This window comes from Emys orbicularis, chromosome 10 (assembly GCF_028017835.1).
Source record: "Emys orbicularis isolate rEmyOrb1 chromosome 10, rEmyOrb1.hap1, whole genome shotgun sequence".
Lineage (NCBI taxonomy): Eukaryota > Metazoa > Chordata > Testudines > Emydidae > Emys > Emys orbicularis.
This window is the reverse complement of record NC_088692.1, coordinates 77,482,211-77,504,772: the sequence shown is the minus strand read 5'-3', so window position 1 is coordinate 77,504,772 and position 22,562 is coordinate 77,482,211. Positions and strand designations below refer to the sequence as shown.

Below are 22,562 nucleotides of genomic sequence, written 5' to 3'. Positions count from 1 at the left end.
ATAAATAATGACATTTAGAAGCCCTATTACCTGGCTTGCTGGCACAGCTAGATATAGCTGGACATCTAGTTGCTATCATTTTGTCCACAATTAACTGCACCCCCAAAACTATGCATTTGCAATTACTTGTGGGCAAAACTTTGTGAGTGCAGTTTGGGTGGCTGGTTTTAAGTGCCAGGCTCTAGGTATCCTCAGAGATCACTTTGTCTTTTAAGGGTAAGTCTGAAAGGCTCCCATGTTGCAAAGTGCCAGGGAATCAATTTATCCTCCTCAGAAGGCTGAGTCCGTCTCTGCCAAGATCTGAACCTGTGGTTACAGGGATTTGGCATAGCTCTCTAAGGGCTTGTCTACATTACCCGCTGGATCGATGGGCAGTGATCAATCCAGGGGGAGTTGACGGGAGAGCATCAGCCGTCGACTTACTGCAGTGAAGACACCGTGGTAAGTAGGTCTAAGTACGTCGACTTCAGCTACATTATTCATGTAGCTGAAGTTGAGTAACTTAGATCAACCCCGCCCCCCCTCCACCACCAGTGTAGACCAGGCCACAGCCACGCTCTTCAGCTGAGTCAGTGACACAATATACCAGTTTTACTTGGTAAATGAATTGTCTGCTTTTCTTGTATTGCTTTGAGTGGACTTAGTCCACATAAAAGTGTGAGTCAGAGAACTGGCTAGAAGTAAGCATAATGCACTAGTGGGGCTGGATCTCTTCCCCCATATCACTTTGCTGATTCACCTCGGTCTTGATGTGCAACACAACATTTTTGATGTGTCTGCCAGTCCGGGGCGGGGGGTCCTCTTGAGCATAGGCTGCCGGTCCTAGTAATCTGATGTGATGTGAATAAGTATCAGCTAAGGACTTGGCTGAGAGACCACCAGACTCATTTCCAGTGGTGACTTAAATGGGATTGAAAGGCGGGTCTCCAGAGGGAAAGAGACAGATTGAACCCCCTTGATTGACACATTTTAATTACATATTGGATGATTTGAGCCCACATTATGCCAACATGCTGCACTGGCTTTGTTTGCATATGGTTCTATGATAATATGTTAACACACCAACCTAAGAAGAGCATTCCTATTCCCCGCCTTTATAGGTCTATCAGGGATAACATCAATGCCTCTCTCTCTCAGCCTCTCCATGCATGCCGTTTGGGTGGGGAAATTGGGTTCTCATACGGTCATACTGAAGCCGCTGTGGGTAATTAATCTGTTAAGAATTCTATTTGATTGTGATCCTTCCAGCCCTTTCATCTTGATGTGAGTGACAAGCTGTCACAGCCTGCCTCAGCCATACTGGTGACACCTGACCCCGGAGAGGGAGTTGATAAGAATGGAAAATATCTTTCTGGGATGTGATTTCAGCCTTCGGAGGTGGTGCTACCTCTGCGCTGCCCTGAAAAAGAGCCACTAGTGTTTTGTTTGAACAGGAATTAAAATGTATGTCCTTGGCAATGAGTAAAATCAGCCCCTTCTCTGATGAGAGATGTATCCTGGGGGCTAAGGGGCTGGATGGCTCGGAGACCACCTGATTCCCTCATGCTTTGTACCACACATACAGGTGTAGTCGGATTATGGGGATATGAAAGAGACAGAGAGAGATGCTTGAGCTGGGACTCTTTGCAGCAGCCCTTTGTAAAGCCCAGTGATTGTTTTTGGCAATGCCCCAGTGAGGGGTGGGTGAGAGGCAGGATTTGTATTGGGAGGCATGGGGGATGAGAGAGAATGAGCATCAGTTTAATCCCTGCTTTCTGGCTCTCATTCTTCTCTGGCATTGGTTTTACACGGGTGTAGTTCATAGGTTTATGGCCGTAAGGAACCGTTATGATCATCTAGTCCGACCTCCTGCATCGCACAGGACAGAAATCCTCTCTTAGTGACATCTGCATCACTCCCATAACTGCTGCTTGAGCCAGGGAATATCTTTTAGAAAACACTTAGTGACTTTAATTCACCATGGTGTAAGTGAGAGAAGAATTGGGCTTGATGTCCGCTGAAGGCATTTAAAGAGCAGGGGCCCAGTATATTTTCGGCAGTAATGGGTGCTCTGTGCTGGTAGCAGTGACTTGGCCTCCATCTATCTTCTGTCTTCATCCTTTTCTCTCTGATTGTTAAAACCCATAAAGCTGCAGAGAAATATTATTCTTTAAATAGGCTTAATTTCTGTATCACTTATTTGTATGTGGGATCTCTTGCTCGTTAATTACATCCAGCAGAATGGCTAGAGTCACAGAAAAGATGTGATGTTTTTGGATGAAATATAGGGCTCCCTTAAAAAAAAAATCCTGGTAGCTGGAACTGAAGCAAACATTAGCAAAGAACTTGCAGGTAGAGTGGGAAGAGAAATTAATGTTCAGGGCATCTTTGCTATCCTTCAGCATTCCACCAAACCCACATCTGTGCAGAACAGCTGGAGGGCCACCTGTTGATGTCGAGGGGGTTATTGCAAACCATAAGCAGGCTGGAATTAAAGAGATCATGATGATGGGTGTTTATGTGTCAGTCTTGGACTAGCATTGGCATGAAAATGCCAACAGCAGCTGTGGCCTTGCTCAACCACATTTTCAGGATCCATAAATCACTGTATTTAAATCTTTAAACCAAATCTCTATGCAAGTGCCTGCACATTTATGCTCAGTATTGTTGGGCCACCAAGGAAATGATTATTCAAGGCATTTATCTCAGATGAGATCTACCTCCTATACAAAGCACCTGTCGCCATGGTGTCTAAGTGACCCTTGTAGCTAAGTGCCATGTATCTAAATGACCCTTAGCTGTCAATTGTGAAACTGTATTTTTAGCAGTATGCTCTGCTGACTATATAAACCCCGAGAGTGAAGCGTGAGTCCCTAGGGTTGAAGATAAAATACAGCCTGACAATATGTATAGCCTGAGTGTAGTTTATTCCCTTCGCTGCTCTGGGAAATGTGCTTCGAGTCAGAAAATTGTTTGTGGCGGCACCCAAAGGGCCCGAGCAGGACCCTCATTGTGCTAAGCCCTGTATAGACACACATGACAAGGCCGGTCCCTGCCCAAAGAGCTTGCAATCTACACAAAGACAAGATGCAACAAGTGAGTGTCATGAGCAATAGGAATAGAGGGGGAGAGAACAGGTGGTGGGGGGGGAGGGGGGGAGGGCATGATAAGATCATGCCGTATGCTAGCTATGTGCAGAACTTCATGGTTCTCAATCACCTTTATTTTCCTTCAATAAATCCTAGGAATCCCCGTTAGCGCTCTACTTAGCCATTGTCAGTGTGCAGTCTTCTCTAGGCGTCATGGCAGAAGGGAGTCTGGAAGAGGCATTTGACCAACCAAAGAGTAGAGGCTTTATGCACTAGTTTGAGGTGGGTGTCCCATGAGTAAGCATGGAAAAAGCGCAAAGATGTCCATGGGAGAGGTGGTCAAGTGGGTGATTAAAGCTGTAGGAGTTGGATTTGCAGAGATCTCTTGGGTAGTTCCCTGCCTATCCAATCTTTGGCCTCCCTGCTGTCTCAGGCCAGTTGTAAGGTGGTTCTGAGATGTGGATACCTACCCAGTAGAACTGGACTATGACCTTTCAACTCATTTCATCCAAGCTATCAAATAGCCTTCACATAGTTTCACTTTTCATTTTCAAAGTGCTGTACAAACATCAGTTTAATCCTTCTGTGTTTGGTTATGATGGGTTACTTGCTATGGAGTTAGATCAAAAGGGGATATTAAGGGAGCCAAACAGGAATGATAAAACAATGACACAGATAAGAGTCCTTGAGAAAACAACGGGGAAGCTGTTTATCTGGGAATACCCTACCTGGCTTCACTCAGGCTCAGAATGGTTTCTTATCAAGGCTTAAGCTAGGATCAAAAGGAGGATATCAAACATTAGAGGAACCCCGGGCCTAAAAAAGGGTGGAAGTTGAGAGAGAGGTCAGACTGTCAGCAAAAGCAAAAGCTGACGGACTGGCAAGAAGACAGAGAGAGGCAGAAACAGCAGCAGAGGACTCTGCTTCTCACAACCCAGAGATAGAGGTAACTGAAACGTACCAAAGCTTGCAAGGAAAGTTTAAGGATTGGGTAGAGGGAAAGATGCATTAGACCTTTAATATTATTTTTTTTTACCCTTCACTCTGTGTGCTTCCCACACATGAATACATAACGCTTTGTTCTGAAGGAGCTGTTGTTGTGTCCTTTTAACTACCTCACTGGTCTAGGGTTGCCAGCCCTCCAGGACTGAAAGATTAATCTTTAAGTAAAGATTATGTCATGTGATGGTATCTCCAGGAATTCGTCCAACCAAAGTTGGCAACCCTACGCTGGTCACAGGTTGCCAGAGTGAAAGTCCTTAAAGATGCCAAACCGAGCTGGGCCTGTGGCATTAACACAGTTGGTGAACTAGAGCAGTGGTCTCCAAACTTTTTTGATTGCGCACCCCATCGGTAAAAAAAATTTTGAGCACACACACCCTGCTCCCGGACAAACTGTCAAAGCAACAACAACAAAAAAAAGCCGCTCGGCCTCCCAGCCGAACTGCTGAGGGAAGGGAAAAAAAAAAAAAGCGGCGCACCCCACTTGGAGACCTCTGAACTAGAGAGCTGCGGCCCAGAAAGTCAGTTTAAGAGAGGGTGGACCATGTGGTTCCACCCAGAGTGAGGTGCAGGTAGTCAAGGTTGTGCTCAAGAGGCACTAAAAGGGGTTTGTTTCATTTTCCCCTGTACCTATGACACTGGTATGAAGCACAGATGAATTATCTCTACTTTAAAGATAGAGGGACTGAGGCACAGAATTAATCAACAGCTTGCCCAAAGTCACACGGTCAGTTAGTGATGGATGCAGGCAATTCAAGCTCCCGGTACTTTGCTCCTTCCCCTAGACCAGGCTGTATCTTTGCAGCAACTTCCAGCCAATGCCGACGTGGTGGCCTGGATCTACATGGGTGACCTAGAAATAAGCCTTCTTTTCTTATTATTCATCTTCTGGGGTGTCCAGTTGTGCTGGATAATCCAATTTTTATTTGGCGTAGAGAACAGTGGAATTTTTCTTGGTTGTTGTGTATGGTTCCTACACACTGAATTTGCAAGAAGCATTTGTCTATATGTTTTAGTTGTGCTCATGCCCTGTTATCAAACCTGCTGAATTGGAAGCACTTCAAAGCCCTTTATTCTTCAGAGTGGCTGTCTCTGAAGCCATTGAGGGGATTTTTTTTTTTATGTTTTCTGATTACAGTGCAGCATTTATTATTATGCCTTTTAAGATAGGGCAACTTTCTTTATACATTTTGTACTGAAAGGTATAAATGAGCCCCCTTTGGGAGGGTTGTTTTTTAAATTCCAGTGTATGATCTTAGTGATTTATTACTGCAAAGAGCAGAGAATCAGTCAACAACATCTGGACAGGTCTGTAAGGCTTTTTTTTTTTTTAAATCTGTTCTTTCCTGAGACAAATGTAAAGTTTTGCACTGGGCACGCTATCAAGTTCTCTGGTGAAGCATATGCTCACGGCTTCATCTTTCTTGAGCTTTGCAGCCTTTCCCTCCTGTTTCTGTCTTTTTTGTTCTCTCGCTCATGCACGGTTTATTTTTCATTATCCCTTCATTTCCCTTGTCCCAGGTTTTTCATCTCATTACTTCTTCTGATGCCAGAAAAGGGGCTGTTGGGTTACCATATGGTGTTACTAGGTGACCGTGCGGTACCAACACCGGTTGTCTTGCTTGCTAAAGTTCTCTCAGTGCGTCAGTCAGCTTGCCCTCTCCCTTACTGAATGTCCTTCCCTCCCTCCCCTATACAACTTTAGGTTGTGTTTCTTTCTTTCCCCTTAGAATGTTTTGGGTGTTTGAATTTGTTCAGAGCCCCAGATATTGATTATATTCTGGGGAGGCTTCACCAGCCATCAGCTCAAAGACACTCTGTCTCTTTTACTGGTTTACAGCCTCATGGGAAATACTGCACTTGATCCTCCACTAGCATAAATCAATGTAGCTCCATTGACTTCAATTTATCTGAGTCGAATAACACCAGCTGAGGATCTGGCCCAATATCTTTATTTTCCAAATGTCTTTTCTTCACTTTGCTTGTGTTGTACCTAAATTTAAAATGTGTGATCCTATATGGAATACCTTTAAAGTACACGCTATACGACACACAACAGACTATATATTTCATTTTCTAAAATCCTTTTGATAGATTGTGGTATTTTCAGAATGGAAATTGGGACGTTTCATTCTACTCAAGTATAATTACAGTCACACACCTCCAGGTACCAGCTGAATTTGGGCCTGCTTAGGGTGCCAGCCTGGAACTCAGGAGACCCAGGTTCAAATCCCTGCTCTGCCACAGACTTCCTCTGTGACGTTGGGTAAGTTACTTAGTTTCTTTACACCAGTGGTTCTCAAACTAGGGCTGCCCCTTGTTCAGGGAAAGCCCCTGGCAGGCCGGGTCAGTTTGTTTACCTGCCGCATCCACAGGTTTGGCCGATTGCAGTTCCCACTGGCCGCGGTTTGCCGCTCCAGGCCAATGGGAGTTGCAGGAAGTGGCGCGGGCCGAGGGACGTACTGGCTGCCACTTCCCGTAGCCCCCATTGGCCTGGAGCGGCGAACCGCGGCCAGTGGGAGCTGCGATCGGCCAAACCTGCGGACGCGGCAGGTAAACAAACCGGCCCGGCCTGCCAGGGGCTTTCCCTGAACAAGTGGCAGCCCTAGTTTGAGAACCACTGATCTACACCTCAGTTGCCTATGTATAAAACAGGGAAAGTAGAACTGCCCTGCCCCCTAAGGGTATTGGGAGGATAAATGCATAAAATATTGTGAGGAACCGGATGCTACTGTGATGGCAGCCATACAAGCATCTTAGCTAAAAGGAGCGTGGAGGGTCACGTGGGGCAGTCACGTGCCCCCCTTTAGCTGGTCCCCCTCTGACATGGCAGTGGCATAGGTCTGTGGAGGTTCCTTGTGAATGTTTGAGATTTTAGATAAGCCCCCAAAAGTGTGTAAGTGCATCCAATGCCTATTGGAACTACCCCAACCTCTTGGATCCGCCGGATGGAGCCAGAAACACTGCGGGCACAGCCTTTCTCATGATATTTGGGGCTTTGGTGTCTGGTTCAGGAATCACCCAGGAAATGCAGAGGCCAGTGCACAATACATGTATACACGTAATGTCAAACCCCATTAATGACTCATATTTGGATCTGAGTTCTGGATGATCATTTGAGCTGGGTTGAGATTTGCTTGGAAGTTGTTTTCCTAGTCCCTAATTGAAAATCTGGGGGAAAGGCTAGGTAATCGGTGTGTGCAGTATAGCCCATTCCAGCAGGCGGCAGTCTAACACACTGAATGGTTGCATGTCTCACTGAACACCTTCCATCAGCTGACCGGCTGTTGTCTAATTCCTGCAGAAATAAAATAAATAAAAAATAAATTAATAGAGATATCCTATCTCCTAGAACTGGAAGGGACCTTGAAAGGTCATCAAGTCCAGCCCCCTGCCTTCACTAGCAGGACCAAGTACTGATTTTGCCCCAGATCCCTAAGTGGGCCCCCTTAAGGATTGAACTCACAACTGTGGATTGAGTAGGCCAATGCTCAAACCACTGAGCTATCCCTCCCACTCTAATGATGATGACTTTCTTGCTTTTTAGTTGGTGAGACCTTAGTTGCTGAAATGCTGCCACACTGGCTTTTTTTGCCCTGTTTGCTGTTTGTGTGTCTGACAGATTAATTCTGAGAGAGGTAGGTTTGTGAGGGAGGTTGGCCTGGAACAGGTGCTGGCAGAAGTCAGCTCTGGAAGCTTTCATCTTCTCAGCTGTTGAGTGGACACACAATAAGTAGTAGTTTGGTGAAAATAAAATATTTATTTCCTGCTGCAGGATGATAATTGGCTCAGTGCAGAAGTTAATATGATTTATTTGGGGATTTGTTTATAAAGAGATTATATTGTAATGAATCTGTGGGCATGAAGGGCCTTATAGATGTACTTCTCCGACGTGCAGTCGGCATTCAGAGCTTCGCAGCAACAGTGGGGCTGGAACTCTAGTCCTCCTGCTCCAAAAGCACAGGCTGATATAGGAGAATCTCTTCTGCTGCTAGCTGTACGGGGCCTATGCCACACAGAGAAGTTGCTCTGATTCCATCCATTTGAGAGCAGAAGTGCATATACCCGCCAGCCATGTCATTGCAATATGAAATGAGTGACACACTGAAGCATTTGATTGTCCTTAGCGTGGCTTTCAGAGTGGGCACAAATTGATCCAGCTCCTGTTTAAATCCAGACCCAATGACCTGCTTTGACTTGGCAGCCTTCTGGGTCAGTGAATTGTTCAACCTCCTCACATAGCTCACCTGGGCACTAAAGTGCATCTGGTTTTGAACCCTTATGAGTCTCCCTTCTCCTAAAGCCCTGTCAGCCCAGCAAGAGCCGGTGGAATGCACTAGATGGTATTTCCCTGTGAAGAGGAGCCAGTGCATGTTGGTAAGGTTATGTTTTAGCGAAGGCAAGCCAAAGTCATTGCTAGGAAGAAGACACAGCAATCAGGACAGGGGAGGGTAAGGAGTGGGTGGGATTTGGGTTTCCCAGTGGAGAGTAAACTCTGATAGAAGTTTAGTCCATTGTGGTATCTCTGCATCGTGAATCTAGCACGTGATTGCTCTCCTGTCAGTGACACTCTTAGGTGAAATGACCCGTTCTTTCTTTTGAATTATCGAGCTGTCAAAGGCTAGCAGCTGGGAGCTTCGGCAGTGACGGAAGGTCAGAGACAGGGCAGTGATGTGGGGACATGAGAGGACTGATGGATGTTTTCATGCACTCCCCATGTGGGTTTGGGAGAGTTGCAGGGAGCTTGGTTTGACTACATTGGCACAGTTAGCCCTTTGTGCAGTGCACTGTATGTATGTGTATTTCATCATTTTCCTAAGGAGAGGGAAACAGTTAAAGGGGAAAATCAGGAGTGTCTGACTCCATCTCTCCCTTCCACCTGTATTTATTTAGCTGAGCAAGAACACACATCTGAGCATGCAGTTTCATTGCTGGCGCCTAGTGAGGCATAAAGGTCAGTGTCAAGAGCCCTCAGCCACTGTCAGAGTGTAAAAGGCCCTTTGTCAAAGTTCTTGGTTTTACAAGTATATTTTGTTACAATTTGGTATCTGTTGCCTATAGAATCCTGAGCAGAGTGGGATTGCTCACTCTCTGGAATACAGCTGTCTCTGGGTAACATGCAGCAGCTGTTCTGCCACAGCAAAGTTACACAATTTCTAGCAGGGAAAGAATAAAGAGGAAGTGTGGTCTAGTGGATAGGGCACTCATCTGGGACGTGGGATGCCTGGGTTTTAGTCCCAGCTCTGCCACGGATTGAGCTGTGTGACCTTGTGCAAGTCACTTCATATCCACCTACCTTGTCTATCTAGATTGTAAACACTTTGGGGCAGGGGTTGTCTCTTCATATGTTTTTTTCAGTGCCTACCACCATGGGGCCCTGATCTCAGCTGTGGCTACTGTAATACTAGGGATTGATGACGATAAAGGGAGAGGCCGTTTTTCTTTTTAAATTGATGCTAGAGGGGGGAATGTTTAGTTTGGCAAAATGAAATGGCTTGAGTTGGAATTTGGCCAGAACCCTGGAGCTGACACGTCTTATGATGTACATGTGTCTGATGACCCAGGTGGCAGAAATATATCCCTGTGTCTGGTCTGGATTTGTTCTGAGTCTGTGTTGCAGACGGAGGGCTCAAGGGAAACAGTTCAAAGACTGAAGACTTGTCTCATTTCTTTTGATATGTGGGTGTTTGTTTATTTTTAATGGTCAGTACAGATCAACGTAATGTTGAGGCTAGAGGGCTAACGCTGGTCTTGTTGGATAACTGAATCAAACACAGAGGGCCTGATCCTTAGCTGCTGTTACTAAGTGTAGCTCCATCAATGTGAGTGATGTCCTGCCAATTTATACCAACTGGGGATCTGACCCAGAGACTGGGAAGACCAAGGTTAAAAAAAATTATTGAAGAAATTGACATTATTTCTCCATTGTTTTTCTCCCCCCAGGGCTGCCATTGAGGTTCTAGCAGCTTTGCTGAAATCAAGTAAGCGCCTTCTCTTTATATTCTTACTGACATACCTGTCTGTGCTGTGCACCTGGATAGACGTCCCATTAGGAATGGATACATTCTTCTCCAACTCAATGTGCCCCCCTCCTCACCTCTGAAATGCAATAGACCAGGGATTGGCAACCTTTGGCACATGGCCCATCAGGGAAAGCCACTGGTGGACTGGGATGGTTTGTTTACCTGCAGCATCCACATGTTCGGCCGATTGCAGCTCTCACTGGCCATGGTTTGCCGTCCCCGGTCAATGGGGGCTGCGGGAAACAGCAGCCAGCACATCCCTTGGCCCGCGCCACTTCCTGCAGCCCCCATTGGCCGGGAACGGCGAACCACGGCCAGTGGAAGCTATGATCAGCCGAACCTGCAGACGCTGCAGGTAAACAAACTGTCCTGGCCCGCCAGCGACTTTCCCTGACGGGCCGCGTGCCAAAGATTGCCGATCTCTGCAATAGACCAAAGCAATCTGTGTTGAGAAATGGGAGGGGATAATATGTAGTATTTATTGTATGTCTTGCCATGTTTCTCCCTGTGTCTCTATGATGATGCAGGTGGGAAATCATAACCTAGACATAAGGGTGCAAGCTCCTTAAGTGAAATGACCAGGGTGGCCACTTGTTCTGATTTTTTGGGAAGGGCTTAGAAGAATTCTGCAGACCAGGGCCGGCTCTAGGATTTTTGCCGCCCAAAGCAAAAACAATTTTGGCCGGCCCCCCTCCCCCGTTTTTTTAATTACCCCCACCCCCGGCCCCGCCTCAACTCCGCCCCTTCCCCAAATCCCCAGCCCTGCCTCCTCCCCCCAGGCTCTCAAGCCTAGGAGGGAGGGAGGGAGGGGGAGCAGCGGCGCACGAAACGGCTGTTTCGCGCGCCGCGGCCGCTCGGGATCTCCCCCTCCCTCCCAAGTTTGAGAGCCTGGGAGGGAGGGGGAGACTCCGAGTGGTCGCGGCGCGGGCGCCGCTTCTCCCCCTCCCTCCCAGGCTCTCAAGTCTGGGAGGGAGGGGGAGCAGCGGCGCGCGAATCAGCTGTTTCGCGCGCCGTGGCAGCAGCAGCGGAGGTGAGCTAGGGCGGCCGGGGCACATTTTTAGGGGCGGCATTCTGGCGCCGGCCATGCCGCCCCTAAAAATGTGCCGCCCCAAGCACCAGCTTGTTTTGCTGGTGCCTAGAGCCGGCCCTGCTGCAGACTGTCATAATGACACCACTTTTACTTTATTCTTCCCCTGCTAGCATCTCAGGTCTCCACTTGTGCTTGAAACCTTGCAGATCTTAAAGCTAGCCCCGGTACTTAGAGATTGCCTTGGTGTAGCCAAGCTCTGGCAGGGAGTAGCTAACACTGGCAGTGTCTGGTCCTTGGGGGTTAGGGCTCTTTTAGCTTGGGTCCCCTTGTATGTACTCCTGGCCTGAATGTTCCTGAAGTGAATGCGTTACCCTTTTCTGCCTTTATCTCATCCAAAAACACTTAGCTTTTTATTACCAGGATTTAATAAAGCTTTGATTAAGAAAGAGTGCTCTAGTATTGCAGACAATCTCCTCTCCAATAAATCACAATGGCGTATTGTCCTCTCTCTCTTCCCCCTCCTCCCCGCCCCCTTTACTCTTTCTCTTCTCTGTCCTTTTCATGAGCATTAGGAATAAATGCATTTGTGAAAAATTGTAGGCCTGGAAGCAGTACTTAAATGAGCATGCTGAAATGGGATCATGTCTGAGTCGCACCAGCTCAAGTGATGAATTCTCAAATAATGCTCCGGTATTAACCTTGCTGCCTAGATTTAAAGGTCACGTTATTGCAACAAGGAAACACCTTCTGGTTCAGATACTAAATCTTAATAAGGGGGCGATGGGGCCACTCCAGAGCTGCCTTCAACTTAAAAGCAAAATTAGCATTTAGAGAAGGAGGAATTCACAGAGAGGAGGGGAGCTGCAGGGAGAGTGGAAAGCTCAGTTGGCAGCGCAAGCCTTTCTACGGCACTCCTGCTTTATGGTCAGCACCTGGGGCTGTGAAGGGAGATTCTGCTGTCTCCGTGGTGGTGATGGGGCCAGGCTTCCTGTTCCAGGACAATGGCCCACCCTATTTGCGACTGCACAGCGTTGATGTGGTAACTACAGCAACCACTTAGTGGAAAAGTGACATTAGGAAAGTAAGGGGTGGAGTTTTAGATGTTTTTAAAACATGTGATATAACTGGAACCAAGGAGGCTGAGCTAGCATCATGTGATCAGCTAGCTCTGCCCAAACCACCAGCAGCGGCTCTGTGGTTCATCAGTGGTCCACAGTTAGAGAGTCACTGGTCTAGAACATGATTTGGGTTTCTTCTCACTCTTAGTGTCTTTGGAGGCTACTAGAAGAAAGTAAATGTCTACAAGCATTAGGCATTGTTGTGTGTGAGAATTGCTTGTGAAGACACAGGCTGAAATCAAACGTGGTGGACCTCACAGATGTGAAAGCTGTGGGCTTTGAGCTGAATGGGAGATGGAAACCCTGGTGCTAGCTGCAACAATTAAATCGGGGTGTGTATCAGCACATCGGTTATTCTGAGCCTCATCGGGGCCTTGAAAAGTGACCTGCTTGTGCTGCCGCAGTGGGACTTGATCTTGCTAGGAATGAGGATGAGATCACCCAGAAAACAGAGAGGTCAAGAATGCATCCATTCTTGGTGGTCCACCTTCAGGGTTGCACTCAGTGTCTCCAGCTGGGATGTTGCTCTGCCTCTGGCTACACAGATCATCTTTGCAAGGATCTCTTAGGCCAGGAGCCCCTCTTCTGCTTTTGGCAAGAAGTCAGAAGGAGAAAGAATCCCCTATAGTTTTAATAGGACCAGGCAGATGGCAGTGGCTCTCCCTAATGTTTTCATGGTGATAATCTCCCTGCCCCTCAAGATTCCTCTAGTCTTCACTGATACTTTGGCCAGCTGCTGAGGAAAGGGCTACCTGTAAGCTTTGATCTGTGGCCGAAATCTAGCCTCTCTCTGTCCAAACAGACACTGATGGGAACTGCTCACCTGCAACTGCTTAATACTAGGGAGCTGTTGGGGAAGTAGGTGAGGGAACAAGATCTATCTGGGAGCCACAGAAGGGAGCAGAGTATGAGGAAATTACCAGTCTGTCTGGAGCTGGGAAACTATCTTGACCAGGGGCGGCTCCAGGCACCAGCACAGCAAGCGCGTCCCTGGGGCGGTAAGCCGTGGAGGGAGCGGCCTGCTGGTCGCTGTGAGGGTGGCAGGCAGGCGGCTTTCGGCGGCATGCCTCCGGGAGGTCCGCCGGTCCCGCGGCTTCGGCGGCAATTCGGCGGCGGGGATGCCGATGGCGCGGCACCGGCGGACCTCCCACAGGCATGCCGCCGAATCCACGTAACCCGCAGGCGCGCCGCCGAATGCCACCTGCCTGCCATGCTTGGGGCGGCAAAAAACATAGAGCCGCCCCGATCTTGACTGGTAGCTAACTTAGAAGTGAAAGTACCAGGTTTGCCAGTGAAATGGCTGCTGGGATATCTCATGGGGAACACCTGCTCACAGGACTGGAGATCATTGATCATTACCACCTCTCCTGCAGCACATGGTCCCCTTCACACGCCTCATGAACATGACCATGTTTTTCCAAGGTATTTGCAAAGGGACACCCTCAGCCTGAGGGATTTTGGAGGTGAGGCCATTCTGCTTGTTATTTTCATAACCATATCCCTGCTCCAACCTGCCTAGGGCTCCCATAAAGGATGCTGCTCAGGCAGCCAATGCGTTTCTTGAAATTGGTGCTTCATCTACAGCTGGGAAGAAAAGGCCTGCAGCCCCGGAACATGGCCAGAGGGAGCCTGATGCTTTTCTTCTTGAAAATATGAATGGAAAGGAATTATAGACATTCGTATGACTATTAATGTAGGCTCAGAAGCGTGTGTCACTTCTAATGCTGCAATAACTACTATATCCTTTTATAATTAGGATTGTAGATTACTTATACAAAATAGATTTCCCTTCCCTGATAATCAGACCATCTCACTCTGCTCTTGGAATCTCAGTCTTGCCAATGTCAAACATTCAAAAATCATGAGTCAGGCCCCAGAAAATCATGAGATTGGCTTAAAAATCATAATGTTAAACATACCAAAAAGTGGGTACTTTTAATTTGCCTTCTGGTTCTTAAGCCTTTAGGCTGCACCCAGGCACATTTTCATATTTTACTCTAAAAGAACAGGAGTACTTGTGGCACCTTAGAGACTAACAAATTTATTAGAGCATAAGCTTTCGTGGGCTACAGCCCACTTCTTCTGATGCATAGAATGGAACATATATTGAATATATATATATATATATATATATATATATATATATATATATATATATATATATATATATATACACACATACAGAGAGCATGAACAGTTGGGAGTTGTCTTACCAACTCTGAGAGGCCAATTAAGTAAGTGAAAAAAACCTTTTGAAGTGATAATCAAGCTAGCCCAGTACAGACAGTTTGATAAGAAGTGTGAGAATACTTACAAGGAGAGATAGATTCAATGTTTGTAATGGCTCAGCCATTCCCAGTCCTTATTTAATCCTAAATTGATTGTATCTAGTTTGCATATCAATTCCAGCAAACTTTGCAAACTAGATACAATCAATTTAGGATTAAATAAGGACTGGGAATGGCTGAGCCATTACAAACATTGAATCTATCTAGTTTGCATATCAATTCCAGCAAACTTTGCAAACTAGATACAGTCAATTTAGGATTAAATAAGGACTGGGAATGGCTGAGCCATTACAAACATTGAATCTATCTCCCCTTGTAAGTATTCTCACACTTCTTATCAAACTGTCTGTACTGGGCTAGCTTGATTATCACTTCAAAAGTTTTTTTTCACTTACTTAATTGGCCTCTCAGAGTTGGTAAGACAACTCCCACCTATTCATGCTCTCTGTATGTGTGTATATATATCTCTTCAATATATGTTCCATTCTATGCATCCGAAGAAGTGGGCTGTAGCCCACGAAAGCTTATGCTCTAATAAATTTGTTAGTCTCTAAGGTGCCACAAGTACTCCTGTTCTTTTTGCGGATACAGACTAACACGGCTGCTACTCTGAAACCTGTCATATTTTACTCCGTGATCCTGAGGGATACACATTTACTTTTTTTTTAATATGAAAGCTGAGATTCTTCTATAATCACCTGACTCCAGGAGTTGGGGCTTTAAGGGGAATACCAAATACTGCAAGACTCATGGAAAAATCATGAGAGTTGGCAACACTGGCATCTCTCCACTAGCTTCCCTTGCTCACTGCATTGACTTTAAATGTCTTGCCTTTGCCACCAGCCGCTGCACTGCTCCACACTGGCCTACATCTTGGATCTCGTTTCTTAGCGTGTCTTTCTCTCTACCCGTGACTCTCGTCTTGACATCCCCTTCATTTCCTTCTCCCACACCTGCCTTCATGCTTTCTTCTGAGCAGCTCCCTTGTGCCCAGAATGATCTCCTAACCGCTGTGTGCCAGGCTCCCACTGTCTTCTCATTCTGATCCCTCCATATGATTCACTACCTCTGCAGTGTCCACAAACAGAATAAGCAAACACAAATCCCATATTGGCTCCTTCCTCTGTTTTTTTCCATGCATCTCCTCTGACTGTCTGCCTTCTAGACTGTAAGCTCTGCGGGGCAGTGCCCTACTTTTATTTGGGTCTGCCATGGGCTCAGCCATATTGTTGGATGTTAGCATGTAACAGTAGTTGGGAGGCTGAGTGATACGGGAGCATCAATAATTCTTCTGTAAGGACTTGTGTCTGAGTATGTCTACGCCCTTCACAAAATTAATGAACTAAACCTCCCAACCCCTGGTGGGTATCGCCTCTCTTGTCTAGATGGAGAAACTGAGGCACAGTGCAGCAAAGCATCTTGCCCATAATCATGCAGCAAGCCAGTGGGAGAGGTGGAGACAGAACTCTGACCTCCTGGCTCCTGAGTGCATTGGCAGAACAGCAAGTGGGGGGGAAGGGAAGCTGTGCTGTGCGTGACTCCATCCTGTGGGATCTTTTGCTTTTGTCAGCGCCGAATTCATTCCAAAAATAAAATAACTCAATGCAATTTTTTGAGGGTAGGGGAAACAGTCATGCTAAAGAAACAGGCTTAGGCAGCTGCCTGTTTGGGTCTGTAGGGTTAAATTGGGTAATTCTGAACATTCCTCTTGTCCCCCACCCCCATGACACAAGCCAACTGCTTCACCCCAGCACCACATGATGGCACTGTTATTATAGCTATCCCAGGTCCCATCCGTGCTTAATCCAATATTTATTTTTGGTGAGTAATTTGTTTATCAGCAGGTTATTTTAATCTAATTTTGGTCATATTTGTTATACCCGACTATCTGTACTTCCCAGTGTTAGCAGTTTGCGTGTCTTTAAGGAAATTAGCTGGAGCCAATCTCGGAGGCATTTGCTCAGCGGTTATTGAAGGGAGAGGGCTAGGGAAACAGACAGAGACCTTGTTGCATTGCTTGCCTAGTGAAATTGTAATGAGCAATTTAAAGAGACAGGCTGCGGTGACCTCCTGAGTATGTCTCTTTTATCAAGAGGATTCTCTGGTGCAGGCAGCAGTTATTGCAAATGACCTTTTCACCCCCTCCCCCTTTCCTCTCTCCTTATCCTCTTGCCTTACCTATTTCCCTATTTCCTCCCAGCCATACTTCTCCTTCCCTGGTCCTCCCCACTCTTCCTCCCTCCTTCTTTATTTAACCACTCACACTCTTCCTTTCATGAAGGCATGAGGATTGTGTGCCCAGTGGGATAAAATATCCAATGTGATTCCCTCCCACACAGACTGGTTCCTCAAGGGGACATGTAGGCTCCCCAAGAAAGAGAAGAGGGGAGTTCTATCAAGCAAACATTTCATAGCCTGCCCGTCAGGGATGGGTGTGCATCATAACTGCCCATATTTTGTGGAAGGGTCAAAATTAGAAACTGGATCTCAGTTTTGCAAGTGATGGCCCCACAGTGTGAAGCAAAACCACTGATCCTCTCCTTTCCCCTCTGAACTTCAGGATGTTTATAATCCCAGTTCCAGTTTTGGGGCTGTATCTTGTCCTTCTTCAGAGCATAGTCATTCAGTGTAACTGGGTAGGGTGCAGGGGGAAAGAAAGGGTGGGAATGGATGTCCCTTTCATTTCTACTCCACAAGATTGTTCTTCTCTCAGAGGGTTCTCAATGCAGATGTACCTACTGTCCCCAGAGTGGAAGGATGGTTTCAACTCCCACATGGACAGCTCAGCGCCCATCTGTATTTTGTCCTGAAGGATGAAATAATGGAGTTGAGATGTTGCATCATTTTGTTTGTGTCTCTATTAGTGATGCATTGGCAAATGAGGCATGCTTTATCCTGATGGAAGGACAGTGTTTGTGTCCCCAGTGATGGGTGGACTTCAGAAAGTTCAGAGATGGAGTTTGGAGAAGTCCTTCAAATTTCTGGATCCTTATCTGAACTCTCCAGACCACTTTAGTCTGAAAAACTGGATTGGAAATTTTGTGCAAACAGTATTTCTCATGGAATTTCAACACTTTGGCTTCCATCCAAGAACACAAAGAAAATGAAACATAAGGGAGAAAAATTAAACCTTTTCAAATTTTAAAGATTTGATTCCCATTGGGGATAGTTCTGTAGCTTAGTGAGGCATTGGTTTGCCCTTTCTTAATCTTAATTGGGGGGAGGGATAGCTCAGTGGTTTGAGCATTGGCCTGCTAAACCCAGGGTTGTGAGTTCAATCCTTGAGGCGGCTATTTAGGGATTGGGGACTGTCAGGGACAATACTTGGTCCTGCTAGTGAAGGTAGGGGACTGGACTTGATGACCTTCAAGGTCCCTTCCAGTTCTATGAGATAGGTATATCTCCATATATATTCTAATCTTTGCATGTTGATGATGCAACAATGGCCAGTTAGTGGAGGGTTCTCATGTCATGCTATATCTTTGTGTGAGATACCATCTTGGCCAACATCAGGGGACCTTCAGAGCTGAAGGAGTGAGTCACTAAAGCTGATAGCTGAAACAGACTCATCTCCTCTGTGGACTGGGCACAGAGGGAGATGTGTACCACATCCTGACCAGTGGAATGCACTTGTGTCCTCTGTCTTCTCACCCTGGTGTTGATACCTCAGTGACATTGCAATCAGATGCAGCTGTCCCAAGAGACAAAATAAAATAAACATTGGGTGTCTTTAAATGTCATCCTGCAGGCTGGGTGTGCAGGATGTGGGGCAGAATCATGGCTGCTCCCTGAATTCTGGGATGGGTGGAGAGTCACCCAGGGGTGGCAGGTTTGTATAATTTTTGGTGGTGCCCAGAACAGGTCCATAGTCCCGACCCACCACACCTGCCTTGTAAGCCAAGATATATATTTTTTAAAATAATGTAAAAATATGAGGGCTCTGGGGTGGGGCCGGTGATGAGGAGTTTGGGGTGTGGGAGGGGCTCAGGCAGAGGGTTGGGGTACAGGAGTGAGGGCTCTGGGGTGGGGCCGGGGATGAGGGGTTCACGATGCAGGAGGGGGCTCAGGGCTCGGGCAGAGGGTTGGGATGAGGGCTCTGGCTGGGGCTGGGAATGAAGGGTTTGGGGTGTGGGAGCAGCTCAGGGCTAGGGCAGAGGGTTAGGGTGTGGGGGGATGAGGGCTGGGGCTGGTGATGAGGGGTTTGGGGTGTGGGAGTGGCTCAGAGCTAGGGCAGAGGGTTGAGGTGCAGGGGGGGTGAGGGCTCTGGCTGGGGTGTGGGTTCTGGGGTGGGGCAGGGCTGGGGATGAAGAGTTTGGGGTGCAGGCAGGCTGCCCTGGGGCTGAGGCCAGAGAGGAGGACTCCCCCCAGCTCTCTCCCCGACAGCAGCAGTGAGCTCCGGGGGAGGGCTCCCCTCTTCCCCCCGGCAGCACACACTCACCTCGCACCACTGTCACTACACCTGCTTCTAGGGCCCCTCGCCTCCCCTGCTGTGGGTGTCGGGCGGGGGGCTGCCATCACATGTGCGCCTCCTCCCCTGCTGCTGCCCCTCACTGTAGCCTCACTGGGGGTGCGGGGTGGGGCTGCCCCTTGCCCAGCGTGAGGCATGAGCGGTGACTGCGGGTGAGGGGTGGGGGGGGCTGTGCTAGTGGAGGGTCGCGCCAGAAAAGGGAAAGGTCAGGGTTGGGGCAGCCTGCCCTGGCACTAGGGGATGGGGGGCACTAGGACCCTGCAGCAGCAGTTGATGCCAGGATTGCAGAGCAGATTGCAGCGCGGAGCTGCAGGGGGCAGCCACCGGCTTGAGGCAGGGATGCTCCGGGGCCCGGTGGAAGTTGGGCGGGGGCAGCAAGTGGGGACCGGCGGACACTCGGGGGAGGCGCGCAGGGGCGGCAGGTGGACCCGGGGGAGAGACCTGGCCCCAAACATTGGTGGAGCCGGGCCCTGGAGTCACCTTAACAGGGAACCCACATCAGCTTCTTGCTGAAACCACTGAGACCACTAGATCTGGGCTCATCCCATTGTTCACTGGAGGGATAGGCCCGTCTTTGGGGAGAATTGATCCAATTCCCATAGGGAAACCTGATGTATCTCTGGAGCAGGAATGGGCTCCCAGTGGCTCTTCCCTTTAGAGTAGGGTTTCTCAAACAGGGGTCAACGCTTGTGTAGGGAAAGCCCCTGGCGGGCCGGGCCGGTTTGTTTACCTGTCCCATCCGCAGGTCCGGCCGATCGTGGCTCCCACTGGCTGCGGTTCGCTGCTCCAGGCCAATGGGGGCTGCAGGAAGCGGTGGCCAGTACGTCCCTCGGCCCGCGCCGCTTCCAGCAGCTCCCATTGGCCTGGAGCGGCGAACCGCGGCCAGTGGGAGCCGCGATCAGCCGGACCTGCGGACGGGGCAGGTAAACAAACCGGCCTGGCCCGCCAGGGGCTTTCCCTAAACAAGCGGCGACCCCTGTTTGAGAAACCCTGCTTTAGAGGTTGCCTTATACCCAGTTTTCTCAGGAGCAATCACTAGTACGTAGCAGGGAACAGGAGGTCTTCTTACCCCTTCCAAGCTCTTGGAGACTGCAGAGTTAATTTAGCAGAGCATCTTAGCTTCAAACCATGTCCTTGGCATAATGAATTGGCTGACTCGGATCAACAAAGAGAGCACCAAAGAGATTTAAATAGCTAGACACAAAGATAAATATCTCTTTGTTCTCCCTGGTAAGCAGTGGCTTGCTCATCATATTTCAGGTTGACTGTAATCCAGTTATGTGATGGTATAAGCCAGGTGATCTCCATGTGTGCAGCTTCAGAGGGGGCAGAGGTGAAAAGGAGAGGCTTCAGGAGCATCCCCAGAAACAGCAACAGCCCTGAGGCCATAATGACGGCTAACTGATGACGTTTATCTGCTATCCTCAAACCCTGTTTTGGGGTCCCCCACCTGCCATGCAATGAACGAGCCAGGGTTCCCTTGAAACGGGAGACTTTTCTTTTGTGTGAGCTGCTGGCTTTAGATGCATCTTTAACCACTGTGGAACCTCCAGGATGAATGTACCAGCTGTGCTGGGTACATCCAGGCAAAGCATGCCTGATGTGCCATCAAACTCATTCGGTGTGTCCAGGCAGAGAAGTGTGGCCCAAATATGTCCTCATTATCCATTGACTGCAATGGAATATTAGTGGAAACCTGTAGCACAGTGCAGGACCAACAGCAAAAAGGTTGAGAGGCAAAGGGCATTCTACCACCTACCACACAGGATATGCAAATCCTCTCCAGGAGGAGCTGACTTCTTGCTGCCTACAAATGTGCACAGGGCTGCTTGTATCTCTGTGACTCATAACCACCATCTGTATTTTAGCCAAAATACAGACATACACAGACAGGTGCATCGCGTAGATGGAGAGACCAACAGATAAGAGACAGGTGGGGAGGTTTCTGTTTTCCTTCCTGCCTTCTGGAGATTTTGGCATTCCTCCTTTTTTGCTCTTTCTCTGCTTTGCTGGCTATAAAACTGGAAAAGGAATGGAAGAATAGAATGAGAGAGACCTGCCAATGGGAGGAGAACAGGAGAGGTTGATGGGATGGTCCAGGAAAACCAACCAAACTGAATATCTAAATGAGACAACAGCATTTTGGTTCCTCACCAGTAATTCTCATCTCTTGTAATCAAGGTGTTGCGGGTATGGACACAGAATGATTCCCTCCTGTTCTGTCCTAGTAACCTTCCTTCCCTCTAGAACAGACTTCCCTACTTTAATTCATAATGCCAATGTTTAGATGCTACATTGATAAGTGCTACAGGAAACCTAAGAGAAATAAATAATAAATATCCTCAGCTCTTAGACTGTGTCGTGCTTTTTATCCATAATGCACAATGGGAGGATTGGAAACTGAGGCACAGAGCGATCAAGTGACTTGCACAAGGCCATACGTGCGAGTCACTGCCAGAGTCATGAACAGAAGCCAGGCGTCCTGACTCCCAGGCTAGAGCTGGTTGAAAAATGGGGGGTGGGGGGGTGGGGGGGGGGAATCTTCAAAAAATATTTTACAGGAATTTTACTTTAGTTGAAATTTCTAACTAGCTCCACTCCCAGTCCTTTCCACGGCCACTACGCCCCATGGGTCCTGACAAATGGGTTGGAGTGCTAAATGGTGTGGCTCTAGCTCCATTCTGATTTCATTAGCCTCTGTACAAGGCAGGAGGCCACCTTGAGTCTGATTCAGACTGCCCCCAGCCCAAGCTCCCCGACTCTGCTCTGCCTCTTGTCATGTGTATATACTTTGGCAGAACTCCCTAAGCAATCCTTCAAGGAAGATTGACTGATTTGAGGGGTTAGTCATCCTGCAGGTTAGCGAACATGACATCTGGCGGCGGATTAACAGGAAATCGTGAATCAAACCATTGGGACCGATAAGGGATTCTCAAGCAATTCAAGTGTTCTAGCGTGCGTGTGCACCCCAATACTGAGTGAAGGTCAGAGGAGTAACCCGCCTGTGGTCTCATACACACTCACAATTGCCAGAGCTGAAACAATGAGCTCTATTGTCAGAGCTGTGTGGAGACCAAGAAATAAGACCGCAGAGGCTGCTGCAGGCCTGGACTGAGGTGCAGTGGCAGAGCTGCCTGAAGGACCTAGGAAGGGAATAACAGAGACGGCAGATCAAGATTGAGGTGCTTCAGCAGATGAATGTGGTAGCCCAGGGCTGGTATAGCCGTGGGGTTGCAGGTCAGGATTGATTTGCATTGGCAGAGCTTTGTGCGGAGCTCTTTGCTCCCACCAATCCTCCCTCTTTGTGCAAGATCTCTGTGTGATGTTTCCAAAGAACAGATAGAGAAGACTTGCCACAGGGTCCTTCCTCCATCCCTCCCAGCATCCCCTCCTCCTCCCCATCACTGAGGCGGAGGTTTGCTGTCTGCCCTTCACCTGCAACGCCTAGTCCTGCCACAGTGACTCCCCATTCTCTCCTGGTTGACGACCTCCCTTGGCCCCAGTCTCACTGCCTTTCTTTCTCCTCCTTAATCTCTGGTTCCCTTTTCCCTCTTCCCCCTGGAAA

At 48.1% G+C, this 22,562-nt stretch overlaps 1 protein-coding gene across 1 annotated transcript in view; it reads left to right on the top strand.

Annotated features, from left to right (window-relative positions):
- AGBL1 (AGBL carboxypeptidase 1) overlaps positions 1-22,562 on the top strand; it is a 362,219-nt gene that overhangs the window by 28,153 nt on the left and 311,504 nt on the right. The window contains exon 5 of the mRNA XM_065412235.1: positions 10,014-10,051. Within this exon, the coding sequence (XP_065268307.1) occupies positions 10,014-10,051 (38 nt within the window). The remainder of the gene's footprint in view (positions 1-10,013; positions 10,052-22,562) is intronic.